We start from the raw sequence: 20,620 nt of genomic DNA, 5'->3' as shown, positions 1-20,620 counted from the left end.
CGGGCGGGCCCCGGCGCGGCCCCTCCTCAGGTGCGGCCCCGCCCGGCCCGAGCCCGGAAGCGCCGGGCGGCGGTGCGGGGGCGATGGCGGGGCCGCGGCCGCTGTTCTTCCTCCTGCTGCCGCCCCTCTTGCTGCCCCTTCTGCTGCCCGTGGCCGCGGCCCTGCGGCTGCTGCTGGACGCCGCGCCGCCCTTCACCTGCTCGCAGCCGGTAAGCGGCGCCGGGAGCGCCGGGAGCGCCGGGCTGGCGGGACGGGGAGCGGCCGCCCCGCTGTGGGACGCGGGGCCGGGCGGGATCGCTGTCCCCCGGGGCTGTATCGCTGTCCCCCGGGGCTGTATCGCTGTCCCCCGGGGCTGTATCGCTGTCCCCCGGGGCTGTATCGCTGTCCCCCGGGGCTGTATCGCTGTCCCTCGGGCTGTATCGCTGTCCCCCGGGGCTGTATCGCTGTCCCCCGGGGCTGTATCGCTGTCCCCCGGGGCTGTATCGCTGTCCCCCCGGGCTGTATCGCTGTCCCAGGGCTGTATCGCTGTCCCCAGGGAGGTATCGCTGTCCCAGGGCAGTATCGCTGTCCCCGGGAGGGTTCCCCGGGCTGTAGGACACCTCCGAGCGGCCCTGAGCCGTGCTGGAAGCAGCCCCTGAGCAGGATGTGAGTCCTTGCTAAGAGCTGACGTTGCCCAATGTCCTAAAAGTTTTAACCGGTTCTTTGCAGCTGAGGGTTTTTTAGGAGAGCGCGGGGGATTAAACATTACGTGTGCCTGAGGTTTTTTTGAAGGGGTTGTTGCCTTTTCTGCCTGTAAAAGCGGCCGGACAGGAGCTGCCGATGCAGTGTCTCGGTAAAAAGTGAACCCAGCAAACTGAGCGAATTTAGAGTATGAACTCCTAGCTGGTCGCTCTCTCTGGTGGTTTTTGAGGAATGTTTTGGATTTGTTTTGTTGGTCGCTTTTTTGTTTTGGGGTGGGTTTTTTTTGTTTCAGTTACATGTAAAGAGCGTGTAGAAGGGGTAAGAGGTCTGGTTTTGCTTTTTAATTCTGTTAACAATAGCAATGAGACAGGAAAATGGGCAGCTGTCATCTAAGCTGGACAGCTTTATATGCCATGGTGTGCTTTCAGCAGTCTGAAAAAAGGCAAATAGTCACGTACAGCTATAGACAAATGTAAAACAAAACGTGTCCTTTGGGGTGAAAGCTTCTATAATCTTTTCCTGTACACATTTCCTACCTTTTGTCTAGTCTGACACTTCTCCTAATGCTTGACTATATCCTTACCCCTGTTTTACCAGACCTCTGCTCTGCTGCTTTCTCTCTTATTTAAAGACACCCCAAGAAAACAGAGCAATTCTGCAATTTTACTTTAGACATTGTAGAGTTACGAAGTGTTAAAGGCTTGGGGAAGGGAAAATTGCAATATTGCTTAGGGAAAATTGCAATATTGCTTAGGCATCTCATGTAACCATGATATCCCAAACCTTGTTAGTCATGGAGATTGACAGTAATACATTCAAGAGTCTCTGCAACTCCTTGGATGGTTGGGCTGTGAGTGAGTTTATCTTGCTGTTTGTCCCTCTTTTTTTTTTTAGGAAATGTGACCACAGTAAGTGGGTGAGGGGATCACCAGAACATCCCAAACTTTCACAGAGGAGCTGTGTTGTCCCGCACTCTGGTGTGCACACAGAGCAGTGGATGTGCAGGGCTATTACATTATTCCTTTCTATCAAAAAGCCAATTTCCAACGTGCAGATAGACTTAGGAAAAAGGAGTCAGCTTAAGGCCGGGAGCAGCCTCTTTGAGCAGGTGTGAAGCTGCTGACACGAGTAGGAAGAAGCCCCATCAACTGAAGCTGTGACAGTTTAAAACAGTTTCCCCTTCCCTTTCTGCGGGTTGTGCTGTTTGCAGAGGATGATTCAGTAACCCTCCCAACATGTGGCTGTGCTGTGGTTCAAAAACAGAGCTGCTGCTGAGCAGGGTGGGTGATTCCCACTTCCTTTGTTGAACCCACTGTGCTGCTGCTGCTGAGCTTTGGAGCAGGGTGAGCCACAGCGGCTTCCTCAGCAAAACCCTCCTGTTTGGGAGATGAAGTGGTGGAGAGAAAGTGTCATATCTGGTATCAGTAGACACCTGAAAGGAAAACGAAACGCTTCTTAACAGCTCATCTTATTAAAATGGCAAAAAATGCACTTAATGGGCTGTATTCACTACCACTCTATCAAATATGCTCAGCTGTAGGGCTGAATAGCACAGCTGCAAATCCAGTTCTTTCCAGTAACCATTGCTTGAACATGTCATCTGCAGGGGAAAAACATCCCACGGCTTAAATACCCATCAGTTTTTTCACCATCAAGTGTTAAATCAGTGTCCAGTTGTTGTGCTGTAACTTTTAGGACATGGCATGCCTGGGTGTCCTGGAGGAATGCAGTGTTTATAACTCTGCTGTCTTTGAGGGGCTGGTTCAAAACTATTGAGCTTCAGCATAAAAAGGGTTACTGATCAAAACTATGAAAATATGATAAAGACAACTTTAAGGCTGATTTTTGTGAAGAAATTTTAACTTTTGAATTTGGATTTGATTTTACAGAGAATTGATCTGAGGGCAAGGCAAAAAGTTAGAAATCGTAGAGAAGAAGGCTTAAAAGGAATTAAAACAATTTTGTAAAATACAATTGTTTCCTACAAGCCTTAAACAAATCATCCTTCAGCATTTATTCCTGCACTGTGTTCATGTGTCAATCTCTGCTTCTTTTTACTAAGGAGCTGGAAAAGGGAAGCTGCAGTAAACTTCAAATCATCCAAGCCTCAGAAGTTACATAGAATGGTTGAAAGGTGAAAGGCAGATTTTGGAAAGCTGGAGCCCTTCCCAGTCAGCAGCCACTCTTTAAAGGAAAACTGGACACTTGCCTGGCTCACAGTGGTTTCTTTCTAGTTGCCACAGCATCCTGCTGGGAAATCTTTGCCTCCCATTACTTTAATTGAATTTTTATGGGATGGTGCTGTTAATCGGTTTCCCAGGTTTATTTCATTCAGATTCATACAGTTCTCCACGGCATATGGTCTGTTCTTTTTTATGTCAAAAGCAAAACAAAAATCATTTTAAAAGAGCAAAAGAAACAGTTGCTTAGCTTTTTGTGAAAATACAGCGAGTAAACATGAAGAGTTGACTGTGCCTGTCCTGCTGAGAATAGTTTCAGCATCACCTCACAATCATCTGCTTCCCATTTTTATGCCTGCCATGCCTGTAGCTTTGCTTTTCAGGCCTGGTTTAAGCCTCACATAAACACTCACTCACTGCCCCACCACTGGGATGGGGGAGAGAATCAGAGAGGTGAAAGTGAGAAAAACTGTGGGTTGAGATAAAGCCTGTTTAATAAGTAAAGCAGAAGCCATGCAGACAAGCAAAGGAAAACCAGGAGTTGTTTCTCACCACTTTCAGTGGGCAGGCAGGTGTTTGGCTGCCTCCAGGACAGCAGGGATCCATCATGCATGACAATGACTCGTGAAGTCAAACACCATCACTCTGAACCTCCCCCTCTTCATTTTTCTTCCCCCAGTTTTATATGCTGAGTTTGATGCCTTGCAGTATCCCTGTGGGTAGCTGGGGTCAGCAATGCCAGCTGTGTCCATGCCTGATTCCTGCACCCCCAGCCTTCTGGCTGCCAGGGGTGTTCCAGGAGCAGAAATGCCCTCTGCAAGCCCTGCTCACTAAATCCAAAAACCTCTCTGTTATCAACACTGTTTCCAGCCCAAATCCAGAGCACCACCCCATACCAGCTACTGGGAAGGAAATTATTCCAGCCAAAATCAGCACACTCAAGCAGGGAAACTAAATTAAATACTTCTGCTGTCCAGAGCTTTGTTAATGTACTCTGGATGAGCCAATGCATCAAATAAGGTTTTGTGGTGGTTGGACCTTTACAAGGGAAAACCAGCAAGGTGCTGGGGAGGTAGCCAGTGCAAATCTAGCAGTGGCTGACTTACTTTGCTGCAAACCCAGTTGGTCTCTTGCTCTAATTGCTTCCTGGCTTTTGAATGTCCTTGTCTGGAGTTACACTTTTTGGTATTAAAAAAAGGGCACTTTTTGGTGCCCTCAGCTGCTGCCCAGACCTGTTCAGCTGGGTACTGTACAAATAGGAGATGGGGGTTTTCATGGCAAGTCCTTTGTGGGACTTGCCTTTCTCTGATTTTCTTATACCTCTGCCTGCACTGTGGCTTTATCTGCATTTAGATTTGCTTTCTTATGCCAGTAGTGAGGACTTCCTAGGTGGGTGAGTTGTTCTTAGAAGCATTTTCAGCTCTTGGATCATCCCTGTAGAGCTTTGGGGACTGGGTAGGGAGCAGACCAAGAAGTTAATTGATGCCTTGTGGTGGGAGAATCCTTCCCCTCTTCTTGTGGCAGAGCTGCTAAATGCTCTACTGAGGGCGGCTTAAAACACTTCCCTATAGTCAGCTACACATAGAAGAAGTTGCTGGCACAGCAGGTAAACAGGTTAGTGCAGGGTAGGAAAAGCACATGTGTACATAGTCCCTTGAAAATCCTGAGTGGGGTTGGGGAATGGTGATACACCAGATAAAATATTGTTGTTTTTCCCCATAGAAGCCCAGTGTTGAAAAGGTAAGAAAGGCTTTCATAATTACCATGTGTTGGTTCTGAATCCTCATCAACAGATGGATGGCTCCTCATTGAGCTCTGGAGTTTTTAATGAATGTCAGAAAGGGCACAGCAGCCTCATCAAAGCTGGGAACATCCTTGTGGACAGCTCACCTGGGATAATAGACCTGGAGGAAGAGGGGATCTGTTTGTACTCTCTGCTGGATCAATATTTGTATTGATCATTAAACAAAAAAGGGGAAATGCAGCATTTGCTCACTTCCATGTGTTGTCAGCTATGGTGCAGAACACCAGCACTCAAATGAAAGCAGATGTTGCTGCTCTTCAGGCTAATAATGCTTTATATTTTTTATAAGGGCTTTGTTGTGATGCCATGTACAGTAATTATTGATAACTGCAACAGAACAAGGACAAAATGACTGAATATTAAGTGATAGGCCTTAATAGAAATCATTACATTAGAAAAAATCCCTATGGTCAGTAGCCAGTTATTTTTGTTTCCTCTTGAGGGTTCATCCCAGAGCAGCCATCACTCTTTGCCCTCAGTGGAAACCACCATAGCAGTTGCTGTGAAAAAAAATTAACTCCATCTCAGATAAAACCACTGCACCTTTCTACATGAGGGGCTTTTTCAGGCCACATAATTTACCTTAAAAATTAAAAATTTAGGGGTCTGAAGTGTTAGGACTAATGTTTTTTTTTTCATAGCTTAATCTGTTCTTCCATACTAGTATTCACAATTTTTATTTTTCTCTTTTTCAGTGATTTTAGTTAGCCAGTTTGGGTTTGGTTTCATCAGTGTTTGCTTCTTTGCTTTCCATTTATTTTATTTTCTTTTTCATTAATCAAGGATTTAGGTTGCAGGTGCTGTTTTTCAGTCTACCTCTATCTTGGGTGCATTTGTGGTACAGTAATTGGAGTGTGGATGTGTTTCTTGTGAAGGGTGCCTGAAGGCTGGATTTATACCTGTGTGTGTTGTTGTGACTTGTGTAGCAAAAACCTGGAAGAGATTTTCAGGTTCTATTTTTTATATTAGCACGAGGAGCTTAATGCCAAATATTCCTGCTTTCGCTCCAAGTTTGCAGGAGCACACAGATACATGAGCTGAAATGTGAGCATTAATATCTGAAATATTTTCAACACCAAAAATGCACAGCTTTAAGTTTAAGTACACTTCCCTAAAAATATAATTTCCCTAAAAATGTAAATACACAACTGGGAGAAGCCAGGCAGAGCCCTCATAACTTCTGGTTCCTTCTTTATGATCAGGGCATCTTTATTCTTAATAAGAAAGGGTCTGATTCTGATGAATTTTTATTTCCTCAATTAACACAGTGTTAATATCAATAATAAATTTAATAAAAGTTTATAATTTAAATTTTCAATTAACATTTGGGCATAGGTTGGACTGGATAATCTCAGAGATGTCACATAAATTGTGCCCAGGTTTTTTGATTAACAGCTCAGTCCAGTGTTTCCATCACAGGTAATTCTTCCAATTTGTGTGCATCACTGAAGTGCTTTTTCCTGCCCCTCTCCCAAAACTGAGCAGAATCAAGTTGTTGGCAATTTTATTCTGAGAGTAACATTCTTGTTTCTTTCCCCCACAGGATTTAAGCTGTCTGGTAAGAAATAGTAAGTAGTTTTTTTCTTTGTTGCAGTTTTCTCATCAGATCATGTGTTTTTGTGGGGTTTTTTTTCCTATTTTTTTTTTCTCTTTTCTTTTTTTAACTGGGTTCATACAGAATATTTTTCCTGCTAGAATCAAAGAGTTGTCATACCTAGCTTTGGGAGTTTCCAGTTTGTTTCATTATAAGCTCCAGCTAGAAGAGGAATGGAAACTTATGTCTGTTTTGGGATAGAGTTTGGGAGTAGGCAGTGGCATGAGTAGAACTCAACCCAACTTGTTTAGCTGCTATTTAAAGCTGGGATCATTGGTTTTTAAAGAAATGGGAATTTAAGGACAAGTTTGCCAGTAAATTGCAAGCCATTATGATAGTACTTGATGGAAAATTAATGTATGAACTAGAATTAAAAAAGGGGCATAGGGGGGTGCAGTTGAGAGCAATTAATGTAAATTATTTGATGTAAGGGACCAAATCTTAGCAATGACATGCATCTGAAAGACCTTAATATAATTATGGGAAATGTTCTGAGAAATGTTCTTTAAAAAAAAAAAGAGGAAAATGTTCTGAAATTGTCCATTTGGTACCTGGAGGCAACTGGGCAGTGCTGCAGGGCTCCTTGGCTTTTCCTTGCAGTCCTTGTATTAATCAAGCTCATTCCTGCCTCAGTGCCCAACCCTGTGCCATAGTGGCACAAGTATTTTTGTTTGTATAATTTTCTGCAGTATTTTTGCAGTATTTTCTGCAGTATTTTGGCTTGGCTTGCCAGATGAGGGAGAGGACTGTGCTGAAAATAACCAGATTAAAAACTTCTTTGGCAGGAGAAAGCTTGGGTGGGATCAGGTTGGATATTTCCCACTGGCACACAGCTTGACAACACAGCTAAGCCAAACTGCAGCACCACCATTAAAATGCTGCCTCAGTTAAATATTTGGTTTAAATTCTGCCTTAAAGCTATTGTTATATTTTTCTGCTCTAGGGGAAATTTTTTTTTTTTTAGTGTTTAGTACACACTTTGCTGAAAGGTACTTTGTTCTTGTCAGTCTTTTTATAGATATTTTTTTATAAAATGAGCATTTGAGGATTGTCTAATTATTCCTAAGCCTAAAACCATACTGTTTGACTGAAGAGATAGTTCTCTCTTTCCACTGTTTCCATCACATATCCAGCAAAATAGACCCAGAGTGTACTTTAGGGTGACCTGACTGTTTTTAACATGCTCTGAGAAGTCAAATGTGTTACAAAATCCTAAGCAGATCATGTCTGTAATACCTGATTTCACTTTCTGATGACTTTACAGGACCAGTTTTCCCTAACAATGTGCTGACAAGCACAGTTTATTTTTCTGTCCAGGGAGCTCATTAATTTAGAAAAGGCATAACAGGCAGTTGTTGGAAGCTGAATTTAGATGTATATTCAAATTTGAGGAAAAGCAACTTGTAGACCCAAGGTAATTAACTATTAGAACAATTTCCCTGGGTATCTGATGGATTTCTTATCATTGGAAGACTGGAAATTAGCACTAACATAACTTCTGTTTCAGCAGAAGGTTGAAGGAGGTACTGAGTAAACTTGCTTGACCTGTTTAGCCTGACTACATTTATTGTGACAAGTACTAATGGATTTTAAGGAAAAGAGGAAGTGGAAGTTACTAGAGTAAATTCAGATTATTACAGGCAATTTACAGAGTATTTCCATACTGAAAACTGCCTTTCTGAGCTGGAAGCAGTCTGTCCCCCAGTTTTCCCCTCAGAGTAACCCTGACCCAAAGAGAAGATCATAATTACAATTAAGCAGAGCTTCCTCAGCCCCACTCTAAATGTGGGTTTTATTTCCTGGACAGGCACTTGCATGGAGTCAAGCTGGCTGAAGGTTCCTGCATGGACTCCTTCTGCTCCAAGCAGTCTCCATGTTTCCTCAGATGTTTTCCGTCAGGAGGATGGAAAACTCTTCCCTGTGCTTCAGATAGAGTGGAAAGTGGCCACGGATGGTAAGTGGTGCTTGTTTAATTTGAGCACGGAGCAGAGGAAAGAGGTGTATCACACCTCTTTCTAGTAAGGATAGAGAGGAGATTTATGACTTAAGAGTCATGGAAGCAGATCTTTGAAATTTGAGAGGTTGGCTGCTTAATTTTGTTTGGCAGGTGTAATCTCGTCTTTGTGTGATAAAGCAATAATTGGCTCATTGTTGGAGCCTAAATGACCACCAGTAAGTGGCGTTTTCTCACTCTCCAAATATCTCTGTCTGTCTGTAAATGATGCTTCCCTTGCATACTCTTGTCCAAAGTTTTGCACTGCTTTAAGGCAAAATTAAACAAAATTAAGGCAGAATTAAACACTTTGATTTCTTCCTTCTGCAGGGCTGTAGAGTTACTGTCTCTAGCTATGGCAGATTAGGAGCAGGTGTGACTCAGTCATTTCACTCAGCCACGCTTGTAAACTCTCACCAGGACGGCGTGTACCAAAATAAAGGCGTGTTTGCTTTGGCACCCAAGCTGCAGGAGGCAGAGCTGAACACGACACCACATCTGTGGAGCAGCCAGGGTGTGTGGAGAATGAATTCTCCTCTCTCCTTCACTTGCACAGACGTAGCTGTGCCATGCAGGACATCCTTTAGGCTGAGAGTGCTGTTAGTCAGCCCTGCCACGCTCGCTTTTCCATGACCAGTTATCTTTATGTTGGGATCCTCAAAGGCAGGGTTAGGCACAGTGGTGCTCTCCATGTGCAGAGGAGAGGAGAAGGTGAATTTGTGCCTCTGTCCCTGCAGCCAGCATCCGCTGTCTGGAGGGGGCAGAGCTCGCCGTGATGCAGGTGAACAGCAACCAGCAGATCTGTGCCCAGTTTGACTTCCAGAACAATTTGCCTCTTCAGGTCCGTCCGGATGGAGGCCGGGTGAGTGCAAAGGGCTCCAACTTACATTTTCTGCTCCGTGGAATTGTTTCTGCTTTCACTGTTTTATGGCAAAATCATTGATTAAAAAGTACAGACTGCTTAGAGTCTGTATTGGACTTGAGATCTGCTGTCATTTCCTGTTTCTCTTTCACTCCTCTCATCCTTGAGGTTTTAAGGACTGCTGCTTTTAGTGCCTAGCATGTGTCATCACTCTGGAGGTTGCTTAAAGCAAATAGTTGTAGGGGTTCTTGCATTCTGCTTGGGAGCATGAGATTTTATAGCTTTTTAACTCAACTCTTCCTATTGCTTCCACTTCTTTCTTGTACTGTCTTGTTGTGGACAAAAGCACCAACCTTGGGGGCGGTCCCTCAGCTTCCACTCCTTCTAGGAAACTCGTCAGAAGAGTGCTGAGCATCCACAACAGTAAGGAATATAAACAGTAAGAAGTTCCTTCCTTAACCACACAGAATTTGGCCATAGCTGGCTTGCCACTTACCAAATACCACTGGCCTAGGAGCCACTGCCTCTCCCAGAATTTGCACAGAATTGCTGATGCAAAAAACAGTATAGGTTTAAGAATATATGTATGGAATGACCAGGTGCAGAACTATATATGTATAAATGCAGTTCTAAATGCTTAGCAATTGCACAGTGCTACAAAATTCATACTAGACTGAAATTTCCATCTTGTAACTGCCTGTTTTATTCTGGTCTCCTTTCAGTTCAGAATGTAGTTGGGTGGAAATGCCACACAGTGGTTTGCCATAAAACTGTTGTATCAGCTGAAAGATCCCAAGAAAAAACTAATTCTAAACAGAAGATTTGAGACAGACAAAGAGATAGGTATATTTAATACACTTGAGTTCCAATTTTTTATAGTCAAGCTTCAGTAAAAGGGTTGCATGGGATGAGGGAACACAGTGGAACAGGGCCAAGTCAGCTGTTCATTTCAGTGCCATAAAGAACAACATTGTCCTTTAAAGTCTTTGTGGATGTGTTTTGTTTTCAGTGGAATTTCACTTTTGACCGTTTTGAAGTAGAACCTGGCCAGACTTACCAAGTGACTGTGTATCACCTGCCCAAACTGGGCGTAAATGGAGACTACAATTGCAAGTCCACGTCTCTCACAATGCCTGGTAAGAGGTGATTTAATTCACTTAAGCCTTGAGTTGTGGTGGCTTGTGGACCTGACATCACTGCTGCTTTTACTTAGTTTAAAATCTTTCAGAGTCGCCCCTCTGCTTGTGGAAGGTGGAAGTACAGGCCAAAATTTTCAAATCAGAAGTTGGGCTTCTGGTACTAAATCCTAGACATGTGAAATTCAATTTCAAAGGCACAATTGGGCACAATTGACCAAGAAACTTGGTAGTGCTGGGTGCCTGGCCCTTTCTTGTACATGTGAAAATTTTCCTATTGCTAAAAGAATTTTTCCTGTTTGCCCCAAGGTTGCTGAGCATCTGCATTGCCCTCTGGCTGCACTGACTACTTCATAAATATTTGGTGCTTAATACAGATCTTGAAAACTGGTTCTTAACTTTTTTCTTAACCTGCTTATAGTTGTCAACCTGACTTTGTAGTTATAAAAATGGCAAAGTGTGGAGTGTGTCAGTCAATGTGAGCTGGAAAAGGAGAGGGAGCACTTTATTTTCAGCCCTCTTACCCTTTCTTTTGCCTGTTCACACTAAGAACTTCCTGGCTTTTATGCTCTACTATTCTTCAGAAACCTAATGCATGGTGTCAAGTTGAGCAGCTGCAGGGAGCTTTGCTGGTAAGAGCTTACACATGAATTACAGAGTAAATCTGTAAACTTTGTAAAGTTTAAATTGCTAACTTGGCAAGTTGGATATTTGAGATATGCAATGTTTTATCTCAACTGTCTAAGCAGGGAGTTGTTCCTTTTCCTTTGTACAAACCCTGGAGGAGAAACATAATTTAAGGCTGAGAGTTGTAAATCCCACATTGCTAAATTTTGAATACATAAATCCAGATTTAACTCTGAAGGAAGAAGCCCCAAGGAGCAGGGCCAATCTTCTCAATGAAGGGAATTAGAAAGGTGGAAGAGTGTTTTAGGATTAAGGAACATTCCATCCTCCTGATTTTCCTGTGTCAGAATGCCTTTGGAGGAATCTATTGCTGAGGTGTGATTACAAGATGTGGGGGCTGAATATGAAGTTTTAATTCCACTATTGTGACCCTTTCTGCACCAGTGTTACATTATTGCTGTACTATTAAGTGTGGTATGTTTTTACTCTCGTTCATTTTCTCTGTTCTGGGAAGAAAAAGAACCACCAAACACACCATGACATCAGTGAAGGGGCTGGTTTATCTGCTGGAAACCAAAACTGTTCTTCTACAGAATTTTGCCACTGCTTTGGAACAAAGGTGTCTACTCATTTAGGAGAGCTTGCTTAGGTCTCTGACTTCTGATAAAAAATGTGGGTTTTTTTCCTAAATGGAAGTACAGTGTTTCTGACTAGCTACTGATTGTCTTTCTTGCAGACTGTGAGGATTCTCTGATGAAAAGAACTGTCCCATGTATAAAGACAGGTAAAAATTTTTGAGTCACGTAGACGTGGGCGCTCGGTTGGAATATTTGACAGTCAAAAAACATGGGAATATCTGCCCTACTTCCAGGCAGCCTGTGGGAACCCAGGATCTGGGCTGAAAGTCTGGATGATTCAGCTGTGCTCGTGAGCTTCAACCCATGGATGGAGCCAGCCCGGTACCAAATCCATGTGAGCAGTTACCTGAACGAGAAGAGGTGTAAAATGATCACAAGGGATTTCACGGAGGTAATTACCTTCCCAAGTCACACCTTCTCTGGAGATTCAGGCAAACATCTTAAATGCTTGCCAAACCAGGACATTTGAACAACGATTTTCAAGGAATTGTTTTTGAAATTGTCTTTGGAAAGAGGAATTTGGTGGATAAAAGATCAAAATGAGGAGGTTTTATAATGCACGGAGCAGCTGAAAAATACCTTCAAAGTCAAATTTTATATTTGACTATCTAGGCTTTATTACCTTTTTCAAGCCAGTGCCTGGGGAGCTAAGACTAAGTAAATTAACCAAAATTGAGGTGCAGAGTTTCAATAAATCATTGAAGTACTTTATCAAATACGATCACAGGAAGGTGTTAATTAAATTTTTTTATATAAAGAATCAGTGGCTTAGTAACAGATGCTTCATTCAAGCTGAGAGAATCAATTTCTGTAGGTCTTGCAGTCTGTGTGTCTGAGAAGCTCAAAGTATCCAGACTGTGTTCCAATATAAAAAATGTTTCCCTTCAGGCATCTGAGGGAGGAGAAATACTGAACATTTGGAACCACTCTCCGCCCTTCCTTGGGCGAGGGCAGATATGTTGGCATTCAGTTTTAATCTTTCTATTCCTCAACACTTAAAACCCTTAGTACTGCATGCACTGATATGTTTAAGCTGTTACTGACACAGATGGGACAGCTGTGTGAGTATTTCCCTGGTGGAGGGGAATGCACCTCATTTTGGAGTCTGTATGTGCTAATCACTGTGAAGAATTAGGTGATTGTGATACTAGTTGTGTACAGCAGGTAGCAAGGGCAACAAACTTGCCTGTTCCAGTGTCAGAAGCAGTGTTGACAGCTGCTTTTAATTAAACAACGAAGCTCATTAATGTTTGCACATTATGAAGCTGAAGACATCTACATTGTTAAGAAACTGTAAGTTTAACTCCTTTGAAGTTGTACAACAGACATCCCTAATTATTTCCTGTTACCTGTGCCATCTTAGCCTGCTGTCTTAATTTTATTTATTTACTATTGCCATGTCTGTCACACTGGACACCTGCAGAGATGGTGGCCGGGTCCTGTACCCATTTTGTTCTCTGTGGGCTCCTTGTTCAAAGGAGCAAAAATAGCAGCTTCTGTTTGTTTGGACCACTGTGTTTTCATGTCAGCTTTTTCTTTTTTCCTGCTTTCATTCAGTTTTCTTCCTTCCCTTATAACTTGCATCTGATTTCTGCAGGATGGACTACAACAGCAAGTGAATGTCACAATCAAAATAGAGAAGAACATAAAAGCTTGCTGCAGATACAAAATAGAGGTGGGGATCACACTGTTGTCCCTGTGTCCTTCCTTCACAATCAAGGCAGTGAGCACCTTAGGAATGTTAGGCATTCTTTCACTGTGTGTTTTTCTGAGATTGGCTAATCTGTAATTACCTGCATCAAGGAAATATTTATGACTAAAATAATTTTTTATAGAATTTATAAAAATTTATTTTAATAGAATTTTTTATATATTCTCTGTAGTCAGTGGCTTTTCCTTAGTACAGGGCAGTCAGAGATTATGGGAGTGACAATGGCAAATGTGCAGCCTCAGGAGCTCACAGCCTTCGTCATGTATGGCGTAAGAATTCTTAATTAATCTTGTTTTCTGAAGGGAAATGGGAACTCTGTGGCTCTGTGCTAAAATACAAGGAATATTGAGGCAGGGAGAAAGTAAAGCAGGGAACAAAATTTCTTTTAAGAGTAACTTCTGTTTTCTGGATTCATTTCAACTGCAGATTCAGCCATTCTTTGCAAGCTGTGGCACAGACTGTATTAGACACTCTGCTTCACTCAAGTGTAAACCAGTTCCAAGTGAGAACCACTTTTCTGTAAATTAGATTCCCATTGTTTTACAGCTGAGAACTGAATTTTTAACATAACTCTTGTCTTTTGCAGGTACAGAACCATCGGGTAAGAAGTTCTTCCAATACCCTCAAACTTTTTTTGCTGCTATTCTCCTGTTGTATAGAATGAGAAATGATCCTTCCTGGGAATGACCCAATGGGCAGGAAAAGTCCCTGTTGAAAATTTTATATTATTTGAAAGCAGTGAAGTGGACAGCCCATAGGTGGTGGTGTATGAACTGTACCAACCATATTGGGAACCCACCAAAGCTCCCACTGAAACCTCAGAGGATGTGAAAATCAGCACGTGGCAACCACTTGGTAACAAAATACCAAAACAAAGAAGAGCAAGGAGACCCCAGACCCTAATAATGCTCTTGGTCTGGACTGTCACATGAGGGATGGAGAATTTAGGTCATAAGGGTTTCATTGCCATGGGCTTTTCTTTGTTCAGGGCCCCTCTTTTGAGCCACCAAGCTCAACCAGCCAGATACCAGAACCAATATGTGCCAATAAATCTCTCTGGTGGAGATGAGAGCCTGGTGTCTAAAATTTCTTTAACAGTCCCCTTGTAACACTGAGTTCAGAATTAATTGTGCTAAGAATGACTTCACCATGATTTAATGAGGCAAGTATTTGTATGCAGTGTGAACCTTAAAGAGCAATTTTTTGAGAGACACTTCACTTGCATAGAATTCTTTGAGAAGCAGTTTTGACAAGAAGAGTCTTAATATAAAATACTTTCTGTCACTTTGCTCAGTGTTAAAAAATTTGCATAATATAAAGCAGCTTTTGGAAAGAATAGCTTGCATATATTCATTTTTATGAATGTCAAGAAAACTTGTGCATAATGATTTGACATCTTTTTTTTTTTTTTTTTTTTTGGCTGCAACACCTGTAAGGATCTTTTGCCCAAGGTTAAAAAAAAAATAAACCAACAGAAAAACACCTGCAAACTGAAATTCATGACCCAAAATGGTGATATTTTAACTTTTTTTTAAGCTAGATTACATGAAGAGGCAGGACATGGGCGGCATGCCTGTCAAAGCTGGGTAAACACTGCTATTTAGAGGAAGGTTCTTGATCTGTGTTTTCAGTGTGCTGCACATATGGTTCTTTGTGTGGAGCAAGTTGATGGTGTACAGCAGCACCATGAAAGCAGGAATTGCTTTGGAGAAGTGACTGTGGATTGTAAGGGGGAAGTACTGCTCTAGTCAGCAAAGCCAGGGTCCTGCAGCCTTGGCCTCTGCTGCTCTTTGGTGAAACTCTGTGTGAGGAGTGTTTTTGTTTTGCAGATGACATGATGATATGGCTCTACTGGTGTATCACTGGGATCTCTGTGTTACTGGTGGGGTCAGTCATCACAGCTGTGCTGTGTATGACTAAAAAACGAGCAGGTGAGACTCAGACCAGCCAGGAAGAAAAAAATCCAGTGCTAAAGAATCCTTCTTCCTCCTTCTGTACCTATTCCCATTGTGGTTTTGTTCCTTGCTGTTCTGATGCCTTGGCTCTGAGATAATGCCCATGAAAACATCTTCTGTCCTACATTATAGGATTTGCAATGTCCTTATACCATTCACCAGATAAGAAAAGCCTTCCACAGGTTATCCTGTCTGATACCCCACAGCACTTCAGAGCTCATGAGGGGCAAAAGGAATTTCATAATTCAGCCCTTTGTTTCCTGCAGATTGCTGCAAATGTCTTTGCACTTATTTTTCCCCTGCATTGCATAAGAGTGTTGCAGAACAGAAGCTTCCTGTTTGTCCACGCTGTCATCTTCCCCCCATTCCCCAAAGTCTCTGCAAAATTAATTTTATACTATTGTGAGATTAGATTATTTCTTTTCAATTAAGGTGGAAGGGGGAAAAAAAACAAAGGACATAGAGATTTACATCAAGCAAGTTGGAAAATTGAGTACTTAAGAGCTAAATCCTAGTTTTCTGTGCTGCAGCCATGAGACCCAGTTATCTCAGGGAAGCTGTGTAACTCACTGCTTGTTTTCTTTCCACCTGAGGGGAAGAGTTGGTAATCTTTTGGAGAATATCTTAACATCAAACTCATCTATCATACATAGCTAGGGAGGGTTTAGTCACCTCTTCAGAAAGGCTTCTTAAAAAAAAAAAGACATATTTTAAAAAGCTCCCTCTCCTTAAAGAGGGTAGCAGAACAGTTGGGTGTTCTGTACTTGAGCCTGCCAGGATTTGGGGGGGATGGTGAAAGTTCATTTTGAGTGCATTTTATCTCCTCTCAAAGGAAAAATACAGCAAGAACTGGCTGTAGAAGAGTCTTTATTCATTCATTATGTTTTTTTTATTAGGCTTCTCCCTCCTTACAGCTTTATCTCCCTACACAGTTAAAGATTATTTTATTTTTAACCTAATCTATGGAAAGTGATGTGATTTTAAGCATTTAATCTTACTTGATGTTCTCAGAACTGACAGTGGCTTTCTGTCTTTCCAGGACGCCGGCAATGCAGCCACAACAATTTGCAAGCTGGTAAGATGCCACCTGTGTTTTATCAAGCACCTGTCCTGCAGGTCTCACACAGCTGCCCTGAAGGGGCTTTTGTAGGCTCAAACTACCCTATAGATGCTTCTTGGAACCAAAAGGTAGCCTTAGGATCTTCCTGTTTAGCTAAAAGAAGCTTTACAGATGGAATTTGAAATGCTGTATTTGTCAGATGGGAGGTAATTGCTTTGGAATGTGGGGAGACACTTGACCCAGCCGAGGCTGTACTGGCAGACGAAGCTTTGCTGATCATCTAGGCCATAGCAGCCAAGCAAGATTGGTTTGGAGGAGCTGCTAGAGGGTTTTTGTGAGGTGAAAGCTGATGAATCACCTGGGAATTATTATAAATCACAACTTCACTGGGTCTGCACTTTCATCTTAAATTTGCACAATGAGATGTCGTCCACATCCGTTGCCAAAACAGTATTAGAAGTTTTGTTAATTCCCTCCTGTGCTGATTAGTGCTGACTCACAGCATTACAATTTGGGAAATGTGGCTGTGATTAACATTTTTCTGTCTTCCATCAGCAGCGTACACCAAGCTGTCCCTGCCGCCCTTGAAGCCGCGGAAGGTTTGGGTTGTGTACTCTGCTGACCACCTGCTCTACGTGGACGTGGTGCTGAAGTTTGCTGAGTTCCTGATGACCGTCTGTGGCACTGCTGTGGCCTTGGATCTGCTGGAAGACCACCACATCTCAGAGCTGGGGCCCTTACCCTGGCTGACGCGGCAGAAGAAGGAAATGGAAGAGCTGTCTTCAAAGATCATCATCTTGTGTTCTCGGGGCACCCAGGCCAAGTGGCAGGCCATGCTCGGGAGCGAGCCTGTGTGTCTCAGGCAGGATCAGCAAAAGCCAGTGGGAGACCTGTTCACCCCAGCCTTGAATCTGATCCTGCCAGATTTCAAGAAGCCAGCCTGTTTTGGAATGTACATAGTCTGCTACTTCGAGGGAATAAGCAGTGAGAGAGATATACCTGATCTGTTCAATGTCACGTCCAGGTACCAACTGATGGACAAGTTTGAGGATATTTATTTTCGGATTCAGGATCTGGAGAAGTTTGAACCTGGGCGCATCCATCGAATCCAGGAAATCACAGCTGAAAATTACATCGATACCCCCAGTGGGAGGAAGTTGAAGGAGGCCATAGAGAAGTTCAAGAGCTGGCAGACTGAGCACCCAGACTGGTTTGAGAGTGAAACCATCTGCTTGGATAATGATGAGGAGTTGCATTCCCTGAACAGGGAGAGCCAGGTGGATTCACTGCTGAGTGAGCCAGGTGGAATTGTGAAACACCAGCTGCACCTACGTGAGCCTGACCCTGGCTGCTGTCACGTCATCAACCTCCACGTGCACGAGGGTGAAAGTACAGGCTGCAAGCTGCAGCCTCAGCTTAATCCATGTGGGGATCCAAATTCCCAGATTGTGGTCCTTCCTATGGATGTTCCTCGCATTCAGGTGGTGGAGCCAGTCTCTTCCATGGAAGATAGAAATGTACTCAGTCACCACGTGCTGAGCAATGAGAACTGTATGGAAGGAGTTCCTCTTCTTGAGACAAGCTTTCCAATGAGGAATAACCTCCTTCTCCTCCACGATGGCTCTGAAGTCTCAGTAGCTGACCAGAGCCCTGCAAACCTCTCAGATGACCTGAGTGACCATCTGGATGGACTCATGTACCCTCTCTATCAACAGAGTGTCATTCCTTCAGAGCCCTGTCTCTGCCAGGGGGAGGCTGACAAGCAGCACCAGCTGCTCTTCGATGACCAATGCAAAGACCAAAGACAGTCAGTGCAGTCAGACCAGGGCTACATCTCCAGATGCTCCCCTCTGCCTCCTGAGGACCTTCTAGAGGAGGAGGAGGAAGAGGAGGAGGATCAGGAACAACAGGTGGGCTTCCATGAACTCTCTCCAGAGGTCCTGAACAGTCTAAAGAGCCTCCAGAAGCAGCTGTTTTTCCAGGACATTGAGAGGAGCTCTAGCTGGAGCTATCCAGCAGAGGTGATGGACATTGACCAGTCTTTGGAGGACTGTTAGGCTCTGCCTGGGACCTGCTCTGTTTGAAATTCAGGGATGGAAGGTGTTCCCATGCACAGCAGCACTGAGACTGCACTTCCAGCACCATCCTTGTCCTTGTATTGTAGATGGTTTAGTGCTGGGATCTTCCTGGGTGCTGCAGGGATGCAGCACTGCCCAGCAGACATGGAATGTTGCTTCCAGTCTCTGTGGAGAGAAGCCACAAATATTGGCCACCCCTGTGGAACAACAGGCAGTGGTTCTGTTCCTTGGGGAAAGGCATTACACTGAATTCTCACTGATGGATGGCAGAAAAAATTGCTGTGGCTCATCCACTCGTGCCTTCAAAATGCCCTCCAGCTTTGCTGATTCTATTGCACTGGATAAAAGTCAGGCATGGTTTAGAAAATAGTTTAGATAACGTGGTAGCATTTGCATTGCCATTTTAATACACATTTTAAACATTTCCTTGTAAATACTGTGTTAAAGATGTGTGCCTTAAATTTCAGCTAGAATAGGGCTGTCTCTACCTGGTTGATAAATGAGCCTGGAGATTTTTTGGTTTGTTTTTTTCCCCACTCATCATTCATTTGCAGGTGCATTTCCATGGTCATTCAGAAATCAAGTGGAGTGGCTGAGAATAAGTGGGATAAACGTTTAAATTGAGACTCTCCATAACTCTTCCTGCCTCTCTTCTGAGAGGTATGTGCTTGAAAACCAGCAGGGAGGAGGAAGAGGAGACCAAAAAATTTAATTTGGGGTTTGGTTTGTTTTTTTACAGTTTTAAGAAATGTGGGGCTGACTACAGAATCACAGAATTGGGGGAATCTGGTGTATTCTGTGACACACTGCTGCAGTGCTCTTGGCTTTGGGATGTCTTAGCACCAGAGAGATGTGAACTGAAGATACAGGTAGTGACACCCAAAGAAATAAATGATTGTTTTGGAGGAGGAAAAAGTGTAGCCTCAGCAGATGATGTTTTAGAGTGGAAATTGTATCTGAGTCAAGGGAGGCTGAGCAAAAACGACTGTAGGATGTACTTGTGTGGGTTGAAGCTCAAGCACAGGTAGTTCAGGTTAACCACAGTGAAATACTGAACAGACTGAGGGATTCATCTTCCAGGAGCTGTGATGGTGAGGCTGGCATTTACCCTGTTTCTTATCACTCTTTCTGCAGCCCACTGGATAACAACCTGTGAGATTTAAATACATCCAGGCCTTTCTCCTTTGTCATTTTCCCATCCATCTAAGTTTACTTGTCAAAAAATCTTTTATCTGAGCTTTTTTCAAAATCTTAACATCTCAGAAAAGAATCTGTTCTTTTGACTGGCAATTTATTCTGTATTGTGTGTATTTTATAATTTTGTGTCTAACCTGTGGGGTTTTTTTCCTTAAATTAAAAACCAAGAATACTTTTTGGATATATTTACTGAAACACTTGTGTGTCCTCAATTCTGCCTAACTCCTTATGTTGAGTTATGTAAAGTTCTTAGTATTTGTTATAAAAATCTGAGGAAAAACTGAGCCAGAACAGAACTAGCTCACAAATGTTAAAATATTCCTGCAAAGCACAGTATGGGGATGAGTTGGACAGAGCTGAGGGCCTGCAGCCATGGGAAGTGCACATTCCTTTCCAAATGGGTGCTAAAGGAATTGTTTTTCCATGCAGGACTGCTCCATGAGCAGGGCTCTTAGGACAGCTTGATGACAAAGGGACGGTCCCTGCAGAGATCCAGACTTAAGGCTGGGAGCCTTCCTGCTCCAGCAGGAATCCAATCTAACCCAACAGGAGCTAAGCAAGAGGCAGCTGTGATCTCAATGCTTCTCCAGTGAGAACCCATTTCCCACATTATGTCAGTAATTGCCATCTTGATGATCCCACTTCTGAAAGTTTCTTTTATCTTACAGCAATTAACATGTAAATCTGATTTTTTTTTTCCCAAGAGCCTTTTTCAAGTGGTATCAATTCCTATAAATCACTTAAATAGGAAGCTCAGAAGTGTCATCTGAATTTCCTTGCCTTAGTCATTCCCTTCTCAAATAACTCCCTTGGTGTTACAGCTCTTAGAATTTGCTTTCACTTACAGAAAGTTTGTTTGAGGGGAAAATCCAGACACAATTTTAGCAATCCAGTATGAGGAAAACAAGTAACTTTTAACACATCTGTTGGTCCCTCTTCAATACAAAACTGAATAGCCCAGCAAGACTCAAAGGAGGAAAAAAAAAAAGGAACAAAATCAGTCACAAGTTTCTAATTTTATTTTAACAATCTTGCTTTTTAAAAAATACAAGTTCTGATTAATGCCAGGGGGATGCCAAGTGTCCATCAGCCACAGGCCTTATC

General features: G+C 43.0%; 1 protein-coding gene across 2 annotated transcripts; it reads left to right on the top strand.

Annotated features, from left to right (window-relative positions):
- Positions 1-26: 26 nt before the first annotated feature.
- On the top strand, positions 27-19,721 carry IL17RA (interleukin 17 receptor A). 2 transcript variants are annotated; one of them, XM_058853072.1, is made up of 13 exons: positions 27-209; positions 6,209-6,233; positions 8,067-8,213; positions 8,990-9,114; positions 10,124-10,250; positions 11,614-11,661; positions 11,749-11,906; positions 13,113-13,190; positions 13,653-13,728; positions 13,813-13,827; positions 15,056-15,157; positions 16,221-16,256; positions 16,800-19,721. In XM_058853072.1, exons 1-13 carry the CDS (start codon positions 84-86, stop codon positions 18,296-18,298), a joined length of 2,562 nt encoding a protein of 853 aa, XP_058709055.1. In that variant the 5' UTR covers positions 27-83; the 3' UTR covers positions 18,299-19,721. The 2 variants fall into 2 exon arrangements, with proteins under 2 accessions (XP_058709055.1, XP_058709054.1); XM_058853071.1 differs by having other exon boundaries at positions 16,797-19,721.
- The last annotated feature ends 899 nt before the right edge of the window (positions 19,722-20,620 follow it).

The sequence above is a fragment of the Poecile atricapillus genome, chromosome 18 (assembly GCF_030490865.1).
Source record: "Poecile atricapillus isolate bPoeAtr1 chromosome 18, bPoeAtr1.hap1, whole genome shotgun sequence".
NCBI classification, from domain to species: Eukaryota; Metazoa; Chordata; class Aves; order Passeriformes; family Paridae; genus Poecile; species Poecile atricapillus.
The sequence above is the reverse complement of the archived record's forward strand: the minus strand, read 5'-3'. Positions and strand labels throughout refer to the sequence as shown.

What these genes read in the sequence shown, in the direction of transcription:
- IL17RA (XM_058853071.1), top strand. Translation starts at nt 84, where the DNA reads ATGGCGGGGCCGCGGCCGCTGTTCTTCCTCCTGCTGCCGCCCCTCTTG. An exon ending in TCACAAGGGATTTCACGGAG is followed by an intron (nt 11,907 to 13,112) that starts GTAATTACCTTC and finishes TGATTTCTGCAG; the next exon opens with GATGGACTACAACAGCAAGT. An exon ending in TATGACTAAAAAACGAGCAG is followed by an intron (nt 15,158 to 16,220) that starts GTGAGACTCAGA and finishes CTGTCTTTCCAG; the next exon opens with GACGCCGGCAATGCAGCCAC.